General features: G+C 39.1%; 2 protein-coding genes across 2 annotated transcripts; one reads left to right on the forward strand and one right to left on the reverse strand.

The window, feature by feature from the left end:
* Positions 1–428: 428 nt before the first annotated feature.
* On the forward strand, positions 429–2,291 carry LOC128469916 (nicotinamide N-methyltransferase-like). Its single transcript, XM_053451717.1, has 3 exons — positions 429–673; positions 935–1,142; positions 1,783–2,291. The coding sequence occupies exons 1-3, from the start codon at positions 526–528 to the stop codon at positions 2,216–2,218; spliced, it is 792 nt and encodes a 263-aa protein (XP_053307692.1). The 5' UTR covers positions 429–525; the 3' UTR covers positions 2,219–2,291.
* A 2,156-nt stretch (positions 2,292–4,447) lies between these two features.
* BCO2 (beta-carotene oxygenase 2) lies at positions 4,448–15,204 on the reverse strand. The gene is made up of 12 exons (XM_053451704.1): positions 15,058–15,204; positions 12,764–12,959; positions 11,762–11,970; positions 11,499–11,614; positions 10,454–10,556; positions 9,278–9,406; positions 8,600–8,760; positions 6,803–6,970; positions 6,329–6,463; positions 5,916–6,095; positions 5,678–5,788; positions 4,448–4,754 (listed from the first exon to the last, which is right to left on the reverse strand). Exons 1-12 carry the CDS (start codon positions 15,104–15,106, stop codon positions 4,635–4,637), a joined length of 1,677 nt encoding a protein of 558 aa, XP_053307679.1. The 5' UTR covers positions 15,107–15,204; the 3' UTR covers positions 4,448–4,634.
* Positions 15,205–16,751: the final 1,547 nt, after the last annotated feature.

Below are 16,751 nucleotides of genomic sequence, written 5' to 3' on the forward strand. Positions count from 1 at the left end.
GTAATTATTGAATTTTGTGAGACTAGACGCTGGTAAGGCTCCAGTTCCCTTTTAACTTACTGTTTTGCTAACTAAGGTTATCTTAATCAAATAATTACTGACATTGATTTGAACGTAACAAAAAAAATCCCTGAAGAGAAAAAAATCTAAATCTGCATCATTTTGTATGATCTTTGTCTACCTTTAGTGTCTGTTGGCTAGAACCTCTGTGTGGAGTGTTTTAAGCTACAAACAATATGTTTTGGAGCTCAATTATCAGGAAAAAATAAGCCAGAGAAAAAACAAGGCTGACTCAATGACAGTGAGCAGAGTATAGGTTAAATCTGGATTTTTTTTATATCTAGAAGGGAGTAACTAAGGTAAGCGAGGGAGGGGTAAACGTTTTCCCTTCATATTCTGGTTTAGGTACCTTGAATCTGTGAGAATTATTTCTCTGTAACAGAAAGGTTGATGTTTTCGTGTCGCAGGATTTATAGCATTGTTAACCAAAGACAACATTAATACTAAAGTAGAAGACAAGTCACAATGGAAACCCACTCAACCTCTGAAAAATACATCAAGGATTTTAGCGCACAGGATTACTTTGATAGATACTACTCTCCAAATAAAGGAGCTTTGCTTGGGCAATGGGTCAACTTTGCGTTAACAAACCTTCACAAAGCCTTCTCTCCAGGTAAGGATCAAATGCTGTGTGCTGAGATAAAGCCAGTTTTAGGTTTTACTTTTTTTCTATGAAGAATACCAAACACTACTTATTACTTATTTCTATAAAATTTTCTTTATGGAACTTTGTTCTGTAGAGGTTGTTATCTGACTGCTTAATATATATATATATATATATATATATATATATATATATATATATATATATATATACACTGTATATATAAAATATGAAAGCTAAATTATTTTAATGTTTTGCTGTTCTATTTAGGTGGTATTAAAGGAGAAACACTGATCGATATTGCTACTGGACCGGTCATCTATCACCTGCTGTCAGCTTGTGAAGTGTTTGAGAACATAATCACCTCTGATTTACTTGAGCAAAACCGTGCTGAGCTGCAGAAATGGCTGAAGAAGGAGCCGGGTGCACTAGACTGGACCAATATTGTCAAACGTGTTTGCGAGTTAGAAGGAAACAGGTATGGACCTTGTGACATTAAATTGCTCTCGTTCCTGAAAAGTTTTTATCTTGTAGAAAGTACCACACAAAAAGAGCATGAGATGCCCACAGACAGCCACCCCGGTATAGCCCGTCCTATGGTGCGTCCCTACTTGGGAGCATCTCAAATTTTAGCTCTTATGTCATTACAGAGGAAAAATGTCTATCTACATATCATTCTGATCCTTCCCAAAAGGACGGTCCAGAATCGAAATAAAGTAAAGTAGAGTAGAGTAAAGTTGGTATCCCACTAGGCACAAGAGAGCAAGGAGGACCACGTGTGGACTCACCTTAACACTTGAGTCCAAGTGTTTCAATTTGAGATGCTCCCAAGCTGCGACTTACATAGGACAGGCTATGATAAGGCTATCTGTTCTTAGTGAGCATCTCATACTTTTTTGTATGGCATTTCGCCCTTCAGGGATCTCTTGGTTTCACCTCAAATGTAAAGGTGGGCCCCGACGTGGACCTCCTTGCTCTCTTGTGCCCAGAGGGATACCAACCGTACCCCATTGACAAAGCCAAAGGCGGCCAAAAGGTACGTTTGCATTGAAATAAAGCTACATGATGAATTCTCTGGGTGGAAATTGCCAGTACTAATATGCATTTGCCTTTAACAGAGAGAACTGGGAGAAGAAGGAAGAGAAACTCCGCAGGGCAGTGAAGCAAGTTCTAAAATGTGATGTCCTAAAAAAGAAGCCATTTGAGCCGATAACGCTGCCACCAGCGGATTGCCTGATAGGCTGTCTCTGCCTAGAGGGTCCATGTCCTGACGTGGCAGCCTACTGCAACGCATTGAAAAGTTTTAAGGACTTGATCAAACCTGGCGGTCACATCATAATTCAAGGTTTGCTAAACGCCACATTCTATTTTGTTGGGGAAAACAGATTTCCAGCACTTCCAATGACAAAGGAGCGTGTAGAAAAGGCTTTTATGGAAGCTGGTTTTGAAATCAAGAACCTAATAATAGTCCCAAGAGAGGACAGGTCATGGAGCGATATTGCCGATTTTGACAGCCTTTACTGTGTCCATGCCCGTAAACCAGATACCGCATAAACACACTACTTAACACATTTACAGTTATTTTCATGTTAGCATTGAATCATATGCAACATATACTGTATATTGAAAATATTAACATTTTAAAAATAATATAAGGAATATCCCTAGGCAATAAATTATTAATTATGCACAAAAGTTTATTACCATTTAAAGGCTAATGAGACATTTGTGTAAGGTACCTATTGGTCACTATCATTATTTACTATTCAATGCCATATGTTTTTTGCATCAATAATATCCAGCGTCTAACAGATGAGCTCTAAATTTAAGGATCTATATTAGCAAACACACTGTATTTTCTCTGAGAATATATAGCCACCTGTAGTCAAGAAATAATAGATACAAATAACAATAAATGTGTAGCATACTGCCGCACTTTCACAAATTTCATAGACTTAATCAAACCTGGCGTTCATATCATAACTTAAAGTGTACTAAACAACACATCCTAGTTAACTTGTAAAAATAGATGTTCGGCACAGGCAACATCAAAGGGACAGGAAGAAGAGAAGCTGATTTTGAAATTGTGAAAATGATAGTATTTGTGTTTGTGTATTTGTGTTAACTACATAGGATGAGGGAGCTGGAAAGACCACCTTGTTTTAAAAATAGGGGTGCTTATAAGGAAGACCCTCCAGCTACCATGAAAAGAGAAACTGGCACTTTTTTTCCACTTATCTCATTCCATGCAGTGAATTAAGAACAAGAAATGTGCTTTATTCTTTATTATTGTTTTATTCTATTTACCATGGCAGGTGTTATGCTAAGTTTATTCAATAAAATAATTTAAACATTTTTGAATAGTTTGTTTTTTCCTTTTCATTACTTATAAGTCTTATTATATTGTTATACACAAAAAGAAAGGTTGGGATGCAGCACTCAGCAGTGAAATGGTGCACGAGCCAGGGTACCACCAAGTCCCTCAATAAATCCAAAATAAAGAAGCAGAGGCTCAGCACTCAAATGATAAGGTGAGTTTATTTCACGCAGGCAACGTTTCGACGTACAGGTCTTTCTCAAGCCTTGAGGCTTATAAAACCACAAATCTAACGACAAAGAAGATGAATTAAAGCCAGATTCCTCCGAAAAAACTCTAAAGTGATAAAAATACATATAGCAACATTAGCGCAAAATAATATGGAGCATCGCGGGAGAGGATGTCAGTTGAAGGTCCACCATTTTTCCCTAAAATAATCTTGTATGAATTTCAGCCAAAGTGGTGGAGCTTCGGGTGATGTCCTCTCCCATAATTTAAGGATCGGGAAAAGGAAGTCACAGGAAGCTCCACCATCACTGGGAGGTTATGTCCATGGCTAGAAGAAGAGAAAGAGAAGCTAGAATAGATTAGAAAGTGAAAATGAGACTATGAGAGAGTGAGAGTCTGTGAGAGTGTTAGACAGTGAATAAAAGTAGATAACAGACAACAAATTTCATTTACAAATCTTAAATGACACACATGCTGAAAACTCTAGCCATGGTATATATTTAATGTTTAAATTAATTTTACAATATTTGTAAACTCACTCTGCGGTCGAATGTATGCAAGCTGTGTGTGTTTTTTGCGAGTGGAAATGCAAGTTAGCTGTAGTGAATTGGTGAGTCTTTGGCCAATAGGTACTCATAGTTTAAGGATCGGTCCTCTACTGTATGTCTATCCATTACTACCCTTTAGCCCCTTCCGTACTTCTGTTTTCCCACTGCTGAGCACTTTGAACTTTTCGAAATCCAGCCTCGCACACACAGCATAGTTCCCTATCTCAAAGTCCCAGCTATCCATCGCTGGCAGACCTCTCATCCCTTATGAAAGCCCAGCATTTTATGAGAAGTCCCCATTTCCCCTGGTAGACAATGTCCCACAGCCTATGATTTCACTCACAGGCTTGGCGTGGACAAGGAGGTGCACTAGGAGAAGTTGCAGCTTCACAGCTGCAGTTCACCCCTCCTCCGCAGTTTGGCTTTTGCAACTCTTTTAGCTGCTTGAACCAATGAGAGCATTTTTGCACATGGATGCAGGGCTCTTGTCAGACCAAACACATCTGCTTTCCTGAGAAGGGAAATTCTGCTTAATCCATTCATATGTTTGCAAGGGACAAACACATACATTTAAAGGGACACTCAGACATAAAAGATCATATGATGATGTGTCCATTTAATGACATTTTGTAATATTACTAGCATAAGGTTATTCACCAAGTTGTTTAAAAAATATTGAGCCATGGCAAGTTTAGTTTGCTTCTTAAGGTATTGTATTGATATAGCAAACAAATTGCAAACACGATTGTAAAATCTAGTAACAGAGGTAGATAATAAAATATTAGATCCTAATGAGTCACAGTTTATGTTGAGTATGTAATTATGAAGAGTCATTAGTAGATGTTGCTCGTATAAAAAAGCAGTAGGCAATCATTTTCTAGGACCTTTGAGGCACAAAGATTCCATGAAATCCATACGGTATCTGCACAGGCACTTCAGCTCGACCAATCTCAGTGAATTCTTTGGCATCCAAGATAAGGAGAAATATGTTCTTATCCTAGGAAAAAAAAGTTTTGACGGTTTGCCATGCATTTACAAACTACATAAAAAATAAGAGGGTTATTGGTATATCCACAATAGCAAGTAATGCACTAATGCGAGTAGGAGCGCTCTGGAAATTCACCAGTCTCCAAGCAACGTCCGTCTCCTGCGAACTGCAACAAGATCGTTCCCCACTGAATTCTATTTCATGATGCGTGTTTGGAAATGCCTCCAATCTGTCCTGGCAAGTTGCTGACATTGTGTTCGGATTTCATTCAAACAATTAACATTATAATCCCTCTTCATTATCAATAGCCAGTTTGGCCTCCTACACCCACCTTAGCATGGAAAAAAAATTTTTTACCGAAAAGAGACAGAACGCGGATAAAATATGACTACTTAAAGCACAGAACTGACAACCCTGGGTTGCTTCTTATCATGCAGGGGAGCTCCTATCCCATCAACGCCCTAGGCAGCTGTTCAGCTTGCCTATACTGTAGCATTAGCTTTTCAATCACATCAACTATGGTGGCTGTCTGTAAAGACGCTGTAAAGGTTAATGTTACTCTATACTATGTAATATGTAATAATATACTATGTAATATCACACCACTAGTGACCTTTATGTGATATAAAGTATAGCGATGGGCCATTACATTTTTAAGGGAAAACAATTAAGTGCACTTTTTGGATTTTGAGAAATGACAGGTTCATAAACATTTAAATAAATCTCTGGACACTTTTTGGTTTACTAAAATACAGTTGTTTACTAGGTAACTGCTAAACAACAAAATCATTTTTCCCCATCAGTGCTCTATTTAAGTACGGCCTATTTAATCTAGACTCACCCAAAAACACGTTTTAATTAAGTAGATGTCTGCATGATTTATGATCATATAGTGACTATATTATTAATAATAAATTGTTTTGGTACATTACCTGATGAGGTGTAAGAACTGCAGAGAGAAGTACACCATCATCTTCCTCAGTGGATTCTGGATATGGAACAAAGATGGGTTCTGATGGGTAAAAGCCTTTTTCCTTCCAAACCTATACGACAAAAAGTATGGTATTAAAGTAGTTGCTGCGATATGATAGAGGGGTTTACCAGGAGAAATTGCATATACAACATGCATTTATATAGCAAGCAGCCATGTTACATATTTGTCACCTTTACCTTAGCCTTTTTAGTCTCTACATCAAGTTTTATTAATGAATCCCCAACAAGATGCTGGAATCCACATCCATATATAAATCTGTATTTCTTGGTGTTGTACTTTGAGTAATTTATTTGTGGAAATTCTAGGCCACATATATCCAGTGTGTGGTCATGGAGGCTCTCATGGGTACACCATACCTAGAAAAATGATTGAAAATATTTTTTTACTGTGGCTAGGAAAAACAAAAAATCTCTGTCTGTGATTACGGCGACTCATTGTTCCCACGGCAAAGTATTTTACAAACACCTTGTGCCTGGGACACTCTATCGCTTCTGACCCAAACTGTCACATTTCAGGACAAGACCTACATTTAATCATATTTAGCATTGTAAAATTACAAGGATTACTATTTAGTATGGTAGACACCGACCTTTCCATCAGCTTGTTTTACTGCTGTGGCACTTGTGTATTTTAAAGGATTTAAGTCTACATCTTCTTTCATAGAATCAGTGCCAAGAGGTAGGACAAATCTGCGTGGGTATGCCTTGGAAACCTGTTTGTAGAGCTACCAAAGAAGAGAGGTTAATTAGTGCAACTTTGGAAAAAATATGTTTATTTTATGACAATATGTATGATCTGCATTTAAAAAAAATGCTACAACATGATTGACACCAATATTGCTGAGAACATAATGGGAAACGCTGCTTTAAAAATAATAACCAGAGATTTCTTATTGAAATTATAACCCAAGACTTTCTGAATAATATTCTGAATATTGAATAATTTTAGAAGAAAAAACTTTTCATAAAAACACCTGCTAGCCACAAATTACATCTTTGTAAGTAATAATGTATCCTTGCAAAAGATTGTGTATTGATATATGGATCTGAAACAGAATAGTTACCTCATCCAAAGCTTGTCCTGATTTCCTGAGGTTTTGTAACTCGAATAATTTCACAGCGGTTCCATCATCCTGACCACAAAGATCAAGCACAATGCAGCCCTGATCCTCATAAGCATTGATCTGATGAAAGTTCATAAATGGCTCAGTGTAGAAAGTCACACTATGTCTCTACAATGACAAAAAGGGTACATATTTACGTAAGACAGCTACATTTAGCTTTCTTCGCTAAATTCATGGTGTTAGAGTATAAGCATCCAATAAGGTTTTATGGACTGGATCGTAACCATTTTTCGGCAATCTGTAAATTTTTAGCTTCTTCAATAAACGGGGGGAAAGCTGCAAGAACAAAATCAGTGCCCCAACAGATATAACGTCATATGCGGTGCAGCAGTGACTGGCAGATGTGACCCTGTGGTAAGAGCGAGGCAGCTTGTACAATGTGCAAGCCCCAGAGATGACAGCTACGGGCCCATGACGCGCAGGGAGAGCAGCTTTAAGGGGCGGTTGGTGAGAAAGCTGTGGGTGAGGTAAAGGTGTGCGAGAGAGATTATGTAGGAATGAGAATGTATGCATAACTGTGTTAACATAAATGTGTATGTGGGCATGAATGTGCATGTGTACTTGTGTAAGCATTTGTGTGTGAGCATTGATGTTTAAGTGTTTGTGTGTTAGCATGGATCTGTTAGCGTTTGGGGGGCAAAGATGACACAGTCAGTCTGTTTAAGGGCAAATATGGCACATCCAAGCTGTTTGGGAGCAAGGATGGCACAGCCAAGCAGTTTGGGTGCAAACATGACACAGACAAGCTGTTTGCAGGGGCAAAGGTGGCACTCACAACTGTTTGGGGACAAATGTTGCACTTAGGGACATGTTGATGTGTGAAACTTGCCCCACGGCCCCGAGCTTCACACTAGGGCTCTGTGGTTTCTAGTTATACCCCTGTATGAGTTAGTGAAAATTATTGTAGAATATTGTATGAATATTAAGGGGGCATACTAAGGGAAGTGAAGATGATGGGAAAATAAAGGATTAGCATAGAGATGATGAGAAGTTATGTTAGGAAGCATGAAGATGAAGGGGGCGATCGTGGTGCAACATGGAGTGATAATGGTAGGGGATGGAAACGATGGTGGGATAATGATTGTGGTTGGATTTTGGAATTTATTAGGATGTTGGGGGTATGATGATGGTCAGGGCAGCTCTACACTAACACATACATACAGCCACTCTAACAACATAAACATACACATAGCCACTAACACTTTGCATATACACACTCTTACAACACACACATACAATTATACATACACACACACACACACACACACACAACCTCTCTAACAACATACACTTTCACATACATACACATCCAACACCATGTACTTACATATATAAACATACATGCACGCATGCATACTCTAACACCATACGCACATATCCATACATGTTTTTTGACATTATACTGGTTCTCTCTCATTGGGTCCTGGCCCATGACATGATGTCATGGGCCACAGTGATATCAGGAACTATGTGTTTTCATATGTATTTTATTTAAGACTAATGTATTTTTCAAATATATTTTAAAATGCAGGGTTTGTCCCTGTTCAGAACAAAAAGTATTGGGGCCAGAACTCAACGTGTGCAGTGTGCCCAAAAACGGCACCATGAAATACAAGGCTGGTATGCAATTTTTTCCAGGTTTTAATTCCCAGTCTGGCCCTGTCTCAGTGTATCGGAATGACACTGCATGATCACCTTTGATAAAGCCCCAATGAGTAAGTGGTAGAAATGGAATACCTCCCCTGTGTGTTTATTCACCACGTGGAACATTGTGTTCAGCTGTGGCTCCCAGCTCATGCTATCTGAAAATGCCTTTCCTTTGATTTGGCTGGTCAGAATCTTCATGATGTTCAGCTTCAGTGGCAGCTCCAGAAACACCACATAGTTTTCTGTCATTGCTATGAAATAATAATAGGGAAAATAATAATTACATGAGAATCAATTTTAATATTTGACAGCCAATAAGCATTCCAGAATATAACAGGACCTCCAACAACATAAGGCCTATCAGAACATTGTGTATCAGTAGTGAACTTAACACCTGGGTTTTGTGATATTAAGTATTTTCATTTTAATGTATTAAAAGAGACAATGGAGGTAAAAAAAAATATATTTCTACACTGATAGAAAGTATAGTATATAGACAGCACGTGTATTGTATAATACACAGAAAATAAAAATAGATGAGAATTCTTCAGCCAGATATGATGAAAAGACGCCTTAGTTATTTAGTTTACCATAAAACATTTAGAATTAGGGTGCTGCTACCCTTAAACGCATCCCTGGTGAGCAATCTCCATCTGGTAGGGGATAAAAATAAGTTTGTCCCCCATCATCCCTGACCATCGGAGCACTGTCAGGTCCTTACAGCCATGCATACATACATCTTTACTACAGCGCTTTCATGTATCTCACCAAAACTGTGGTAGTAAGAAGGTTTCATCTTGTCCTCTGGCTCTATTGAGCACACAACCTGGGCTCCTTCTAGGGTCTCTGCAGAGTTTGACTTTTGTGCAGGGACTCTTATGATGTTGTACCGTGTCCCTAAAATAAGAAAGGAACTGTAGTAATTTTCTGCGTAACAGAAGATGCAGCTTGGATTAGACCCTGGGGTCCAGTGAGGAACGAGGGAGCATCTAACTGCGCCGATATCTCTTTCTTCTGCGCTCCATATATGCATTATATAGGCATATATCTGTCATCAGCGGCACACAAGTGTTGGTACCACCAGTGGACCACCTTGGTTTGGGGATCTGGATACCCCAGATAAGTAGATACGTAGGGAAAGGTTTTTACCGTATTGTTTAGCTGTCCCAGTTGACCTGACATTGACTTTCTAGCAACACATGTGCAATTTCTGTTTTTGAGATCTTCTTTGCTTGGCAGACAACTTGCACAACCTCTGGAAGTTATAAATCATAGTAGCTTGGAGGGCACAGACTGCCTTTCTCTGGAGCAAATCCATGTCTTAGTTGGTTTAGATGCACACAGATGTAGTTTCTGGCTTAACATATTTTACATCCAGATTGTATGCTGATGAATTCATGTATTTCCCTCTTATTTTTAATACGATAATAGAATTGATCACTTTTTTGTGGATGGAAATGAGATGTGTGTCAGGAAGTTTTCTAAAACCACACTTCTAATATTTCATTTTTTTTTTAACAGATCATATTGATCAGTCACCATGGTAATACTGGCAAAAAATGATACATATAATGCTGTGTTATTCCACTTAACGTTCATAAAGGAGTTCTGGGAATTTTCCTGTATTTTATAAACATAAATAAAACGCAAGGCAACAGGAAACAAGATATTTCCTTGCTTTATATTTTATTAAATCCACACAGAAATTGGATCATTCATCCGAAGCTAAACAAATACCAACCAGAAGCCAGATGTTAAGTCTTAGGAGTCTGTTTTGATTTTCTTTTAGGAGCCTGTAAGGAATAAATTTCCATGGGATATGCAACTTCTGTGCCAAAGGACTTACTTTTCCCATTGCATTGCCCTGCAGCAAGTAGTGGCACTTTATTAGTAAAAAGGTAATAAAATATGAATTTATTGACATTACTGTTTCATTTTACTCACCACTTTTTCCATAAGAATTCCCCATGTTGTATGCTGTCCCATCTGGGTCATAATGAGGATGAGCTGTAGCCCCATTTACAGCTATAAACTGGCTCCAGTCGACCTGCGCCCAGTAATGAGATTTAACAATAAGATCTCAGATCCTTAAAAAAAGTAGAAGACAGCAAATAAACCGCCCCAGGGAGATTTGTAAACGCTATATACAAAACACATCGTCCCCCGGCACAATAGAAAGCGCTGAGAAAGGATTGCAATGGTTGCATTGGGTGATCAGAGAGGTTAGGAGTGTGAAAGGCAGGAAAAGAGACTGTGGGTAGCTGGAGAGATGGTTGGGAGAAGAGGAAAATAATCACAGAGATTGTGCTGGGTATGAAAAAGGAGGGCACTTCATGCAGTGGCACTTTTGTACTTCGGTTGTTTTGCTATGGCTCACATGAGTTCACACACACACATATATATACATATTTTGCAGGCTCTTTTGCTGTAAGTGTATATGTGTGTGTATATATATATATATATATATATATATATATATATATATATATATATATATATATATATAAAGAGCCTGCAAAATCATGGCATGGGACAAGACCTCTAGCAGCTGGAAGGGCCCTGCAATAATGGACAGATCATGCTTTAAAATGAATTTTGGCTATACTCCAGATCACGCTCCTAGATCTAATGCCCACTTGAGCATCTGACTCGTGCCTCCTCCATTTAACTCGTTTTCTTACATTTACAATAAATCTATTTACTGACTTTTGCATACATGATTTACCAAAAACACAGCCCTCATTTGATAGCTATTCTTCATTAGATGTTTTGAACAGAGGCCAGTTTTCTTTTTATCATTATTTTACACGCAATCGTTAAATAACATGTTTATGTTTTAACATTAAATTTTATGTTTTTTTGTGTAGGGGGGCTATATTATCACTTACTATTTTTATGCTGCATGTAACATTACTAGAGTAGGAAGATCAAAGAGAGGAATCATTAACTACCTTATAACCTTTACTCAGCAAAATAAAAAGGTTATTACCTTCTCCAAAGTTTCCAAATCTTTTGGATCTACTCTTCGAATAAAATTAGTCTCAGTGCTGACATAATAATCACCTTTATACTGCACATAATTAACGCTGCAATTGTCAGTAGAGGCTGATGGAAAAGAAGAGGTTAAAAATGAATACTGCGCAACCTTCTTGAAATAAATACTGCACAAAAAATTAAAATGTGAATGTTTAAGAACTAGCTGGTTAGCTAAGAAGATCTCATTTTCACAAAATAATGTTAAATATGACTTACTTAGTTTAAATTTGGACATGAAACGTTCAAACACAGACTTGCAGGGGTCTGGCATGGCCAGGGTGCCGAACTCGGAGATTACAATGCGGTTTTCACTCTTGTTCGTCGTATACGAGTCACTCTGAAGGAACTTGCTCATGTAGGTGACTGAGCCATTCTCAATCTTGAAATTGTGCATTAAAGCCATGCCATCAAACCAATGACGGTACCTGAAACAAGTAGTTTGATGGGCTAAGAACAGCCGTTATACAGTCATAAATACACGTATGCAATAGATATTTTGAGCAGAAATCGCACCTTTTCAGTAACTCCAAACAGACTTCATGTACCATCGTTTTCCCACTTTTCTTATACACTGCCCTGTATGCGTTTGCGTATCTTTTTAGGAAAGACTAGTCCCGCCAGTAGCGCTTCCTATAGGTGGACCTTAAAGGTGCCCATTATTAGTAGGAACAGTCTCTCTTTCGGGGCAAATAAACACTCTGTCCCTCTTTCATCCTCTGATGACCCTCTTAGCTCAGAATGTATGTTACCTATGAATGCATCACAGGGCTACATAACCCTAAAAGTAACCATAATGTGTATAGAACCACCAGGAAATATGTTTAAAATTCTAATTGGATAAACAAAATATATTATTCAACTTCCACTTTACTCATATAAACTATACATCTATTCATATAAGTAGCTGTCGATAAGCCACATCATCATATTAAAGCCTTGGTAATACCTTAACAACACAAATATAATTATTGTATTATTATCATTGTAATGAAAATTTTTGTTACGTTAAACCTATATACTAAAGGCGGTTTTTCCCGTTACTTTCTACTTGTTCCACCTCTTTCCCTTTCTTCCTGGATCCCACCATGCAGACCCTTTCCGCTGTCAATCATCATACAAAAAATCTCCATTAAATGAAAACTGTGTATGTAGATCAAATAATACCATCATGATAGTGTTAAAAGAGACGACTGAAGACCATCCAAATGCAGTCCTTACTTGTCATTTCCAAATTCAAATCTGCCTGGTCCATTGCGCAATAAGCTGCCATTGACCCACGTAGGGATGGTCCCGGTGATTTTGGCCGGTACCGGATGGACCGTTTCCGCTACTGTCTGGAATAATGGAGCAATGCATTCCACGCTTGTCTGTGTAGAGAAGCTCAACTTGGCCCGTGTGAAAAGCAGCTTCAGAACTGAAATGAGAGAAGGTTTTGTGATAAAGAGGGAAGTTCTGTTCGACAGATTTGTATAATGAGCAAGCACTCCCCCCCGTGGGTTTTGTGTTGCTGGGAGTAGTGTGTATGTGTGTGCGTGGTAACGTATGATATGTGTTGCTGAGAGTAGTGTGTGTGTGGTAACGTATGATATGTGTTGCTGAGAGTAGTGTGTGTGTGGTAAGGTGGGTTTTGTGTTGCTGGGAGTAGTGTGTGTGTGTGTGTGTGTGGCAAGGTGGGTTTTGTGTTGCTGGGAGTTGTGTGTGTGTGGTAAGGTGGGTTTTGTGTTGCTGGGAGTAGTGTGTGTGGTAAGGTGGGTTTTGTGTTGCTGGGAGTAGTGTGTGTGTTTGGTTAGGTGAGTTTTGTGTTGCTGGGAGTAGTGTGTGTGTGTGTGTGTGGTAAGGTGGGTTTTGTGTTGCTGGGAGTAGTGTGTGTGGTAAGGTGGGTTTTGTGTTGCTGGGAGTAGCGTGTGTGTGGTAAGGTGGGTTTTGTGTTGCTGAGAGTAGTGTGTGTGCGTGGTAAAGTATGATATGTGTTGCTGAGAGTAGTGTGTGTGTGGTAAGGTGGGTTTTGTGTTGCTGCGAGTAGTTTGTGTGTGTGTGTGTAGTAAGGTGGGTTTTGTGTTGCTGAGGGTAGTGTGTGTGTGTATGTATGGTAAAGTATGATATGTGTTGCTGAGAGTAGTGTGTGTGTGGTAAGGTGGGTTTTGTGTAGCTGAGAGTAGCGTGTGCGGTTAAGTGGGATTTGTGTCCTTGACAGACCACCCGTCACCCTGTGTTGCAGGCCCCAGGATGATTGCACTGGTTCTTCCTCTAATTGGTTGCACGAGCGCCCGCTCCTTCCTGCAGCTTGGCAGCTCTATCTGACTGCCCACATCACTGTGTATGGGACATTTCAGATGCAGCTGGAAAGCAGAAAGCAATGCGGGGCAGACTCGCTAAATTAGTGAATGCATCCTGCAGCTGAGTTCTTCATAATTCTACTCTGACTTCATTATATCTGAACGTGCTGTCGAGCCCCAAATATACTGGTGGTCTTTTCCCCCCATAACTCAGATAACTTTGTTTATGTTCCTAAGAGGAATTGCTGAATGTTTCACTTCTGTAATTCGATGTATCATTAATAATATCACTGCCTAAACCCTTCCAATACTACTTTAATCAGGTAAAGTTTTGCCTCATCCATGTTTTTGTAACGGGAACGTGTAATTGTCATGTGACGCAGAGACAGGCATTGTTAACCACTAAAATGCTTCTTAAAAGTTTGCGTATTGTGTGCATATGATCAACCAATAAAATAAAAGTTTAATATAACAGTCCTAGTGGCATGTATAGGGACGGTGTAACAGACTCACCAAAGAAGAATGCAGTGATGTATTTACAGCGGCCCTCAGATGCCTCAAGTATATAAAAAAGGATGTCATATGCTGGCGCACCGTGCGTTAAAGGTGCAGAGCGCGTTTTAATGAAGTCCATGGAGGCTGCCCCCCTAACATAAATAGTATTTTAACCCCTTAAGGACAATGGGCGGTCCCAAAACCCATTGAAAATAAAGCATTGTGAGCCCGTACATGTACGGGCTTTGTCATTAAGGGGTTAATATAAATTCTTTCATGTATAATTCTCATGACAAGCAGCCAGTCAGTGGCAGGAAATCACACACAAGGTCACAGGGGTCTCAGACTCCAGTGCAGTGTTGGATCAGACCAGCCTGCGCTGCAGCTGACTGGCATTAATACATCATATGCAAGGAAATGTGCCAAAAGCTGGGGCTAGGGGAAAAGGGCAAAGGCAACCCCCCCCCCATCTGCAAGGGGCATATAATGTACATTTAAAGTGACCTCTCAGCTATCATGTGCCAACAAACACCATCCAACTACAGTTGTGTGTCTTTAGTAATATAAAAATAGAATGATATGTTTTAATAAAGTTTAGGAAACAGGCAGTTGTTGTATGACAAAAACACTATTCCTATATACACAAGTTTGGACTGCTTGGGCTTCCGTAAAATATATAGCCACAGGATAGACCCCTCTCATGGCATCACTTCCAGTAGTTCTCGGTTACCGTGCCCTCACCTGCACTCTGCCGTGCCCACGCAGGGCTGCCATTCACAAGGAACCTCATCTCGCCGTGCCAACAACACACTGGGATCAGTCAGTTACAAAACAAATCGTGTCTGCCCCGCCATTGGCTCGTGAAGCTGTACATCATCCCTTTCTTCATTCCTATTGGCTCTGCGTTGTCATGTCTTGTCACAGTGCTGAAGTACAACCGCTCTCGTTCAGGAGAACTGGGCGGTGTTAACACCATAAAAGAGAAGGCATTTCTGGTATTTTTACCCAATTCCATTACTAAATTCCACAAAGTCGGTGTAACTCCATTCTAAAATGAGTGTATTAAGTACACATGTCAGCATGAATGGGAACTATAAAGAATTCTGATGAAAAAAAAACACAAACTGTGAATTCTTTGTATATTATAAGAGATTTAAAAAAAACTAGCCAGTGACGTTTTATTTAAAATAAAAATATTTTTTTCAAATTTGAAAAAAAAAAAGTTTATCTTTCTTTATTTTTATTTTGTAACATTTATCTTTCGGAAATTGTGTCGGTTTGTAAGTGGTTAACCCCTTCAATCCCTTGGGTTTTTGGTACCTCAAATCCCGGAGCAATTTTGCCATTTTTGCGGTTTGTCGGTTTAGCGATAATTCTCCTTTCCTGTGAATAGTGTACCCATGTAAGCTTTCTTTTAATACCATAGTTGGATTATTAGCTGAAAATTTAGAATGAGAAATTTAGTAAAAACTAGCGAAAATTATAAAAAATAACTAATTTTTTTTTACATTTTCCCTCTGAATCCTCACAAAATTAGGTAAAGTGATGGAAAATCCCCTCCAAGTTTATCAATTCAGGTGTCCTGATTTCAGAAATACCTAATTTATATAGCTTTTTCAGACTTTCCCAGCACCAGGGAGCATACTATAAGGTGTACAATTTTGTATAATTTTTATGCCTATGGCTTAATGAGTTTGGGGGTTGTGAACGGGGGCAGGAGGGTTATACTGGCTAGATGTTATGCTAGGGCAATGGGATGTAAGGTTTTTTAATTATTATTATTATTTTTTTTAATATTTTGTTTTTACATTTTTTTTATTTTAATTTTGTTGTATTTTGTATATATTTTTTTTTTACATAAAAATGGTTAGGGACCTCCTGAACATGCCAGTGATGTCGCAATGACATCACAGCTAACATTATTTTTTTATTTGATTTATATTATTATTTTAATTATTTTTTTATTATTATTTTTTAAATGACTAACCGTTTTTTTCCCCCCAGCTTTTCTGTTTCAGGACGGGAGGGGGGGGTGAGAGACATGGTTTCTCACTCCCCTCCCCGCGATCCCCCTGCACCGATCACACTGTGATCTCTATGCAGGTCCTCACAGACGTGCATAGAGATCGCAGCGTCTCTGTGCCTCATCGGAGGGCAGAATATCCCCGCAGGGGGCTCAGCAGTGACGCAACCCGGAAGGGAATGCCCGATCACGAGATCGGGCAGTTTGAAATATAACAGCTTTCTGGCTTTCATGCTGGAAGCTGTTACAGGAGATCGGACAGCAGAGGCTGTCAGTGGGGAAGTCTGATCTCCCGTGCAGCGGCAGGGATGTGTCCCTGACGCTGCAAGAAGGGCTAGACGTACCGCGACCTCCATAGGGGTTTCTTAATAGGCGTTTTTTGGACGTCCCGGTATGTCTATAGGGGAGTGAA

Source organism: Spea bombifrons, chromosome 12, assembly GCF_027358695.1.
Source record: "Spea bombifrons isolate aSpeBom1 chromosome 12, aSpeBom1.2.pri, whole genome shotgun sequence".
Lineage (NCBI taxonomy): Eukaryota > Metazoa > Chordata > Amphibia > Anura > Pelobatidae > Spea > Spea bombifrons.

Bases quoted from the DNA above. Each gene is read 5' to 3' on its own strand.
- LOC128469916 (XM_053451717.1), top strand. From the start codon at position 526: ATGGAAACCCACTCAACCTCTGAAAAATACATCAAGGATTTTAGCGCA. The intron at 674-934 runs GTAAGGATCAAA...TGTTCTATTTAG, and splicing joins TCACAAAGCCTTCTCTCCAG to GTGGTATTAAAGGAGAAACA. The intron at 1,143-1,782 runs GTATGGACCTTG...TGCCTTTAACAG, and splicing joins TGCGAGTTAGAAGGAAACAG to AGAGAACTGGGAGAAGAAGG.
- BCO2 (XM_053451704.1), bottom strand. From the start codon at position 15,106: ATGAGGTTCCTTGTGAATGGCAGCCCTGCGTGGGCACGGCAGAGTGCA. The intron at 12,960-15,057 runs GTGAGGGCACGG...CTCTCATTTCAG, and splicing joins GTGGGCACGGCAGAGTGCAG to TTCTGAAGCTGCTTTTCACA. The intron at 10,557-11,498 runs GTAATAACCTTT...TACTGGGCGCAG, and splicing joins ATTTGGAAACTTTGGAGAAG to GTCGACTGGAGCCAGTTTAT.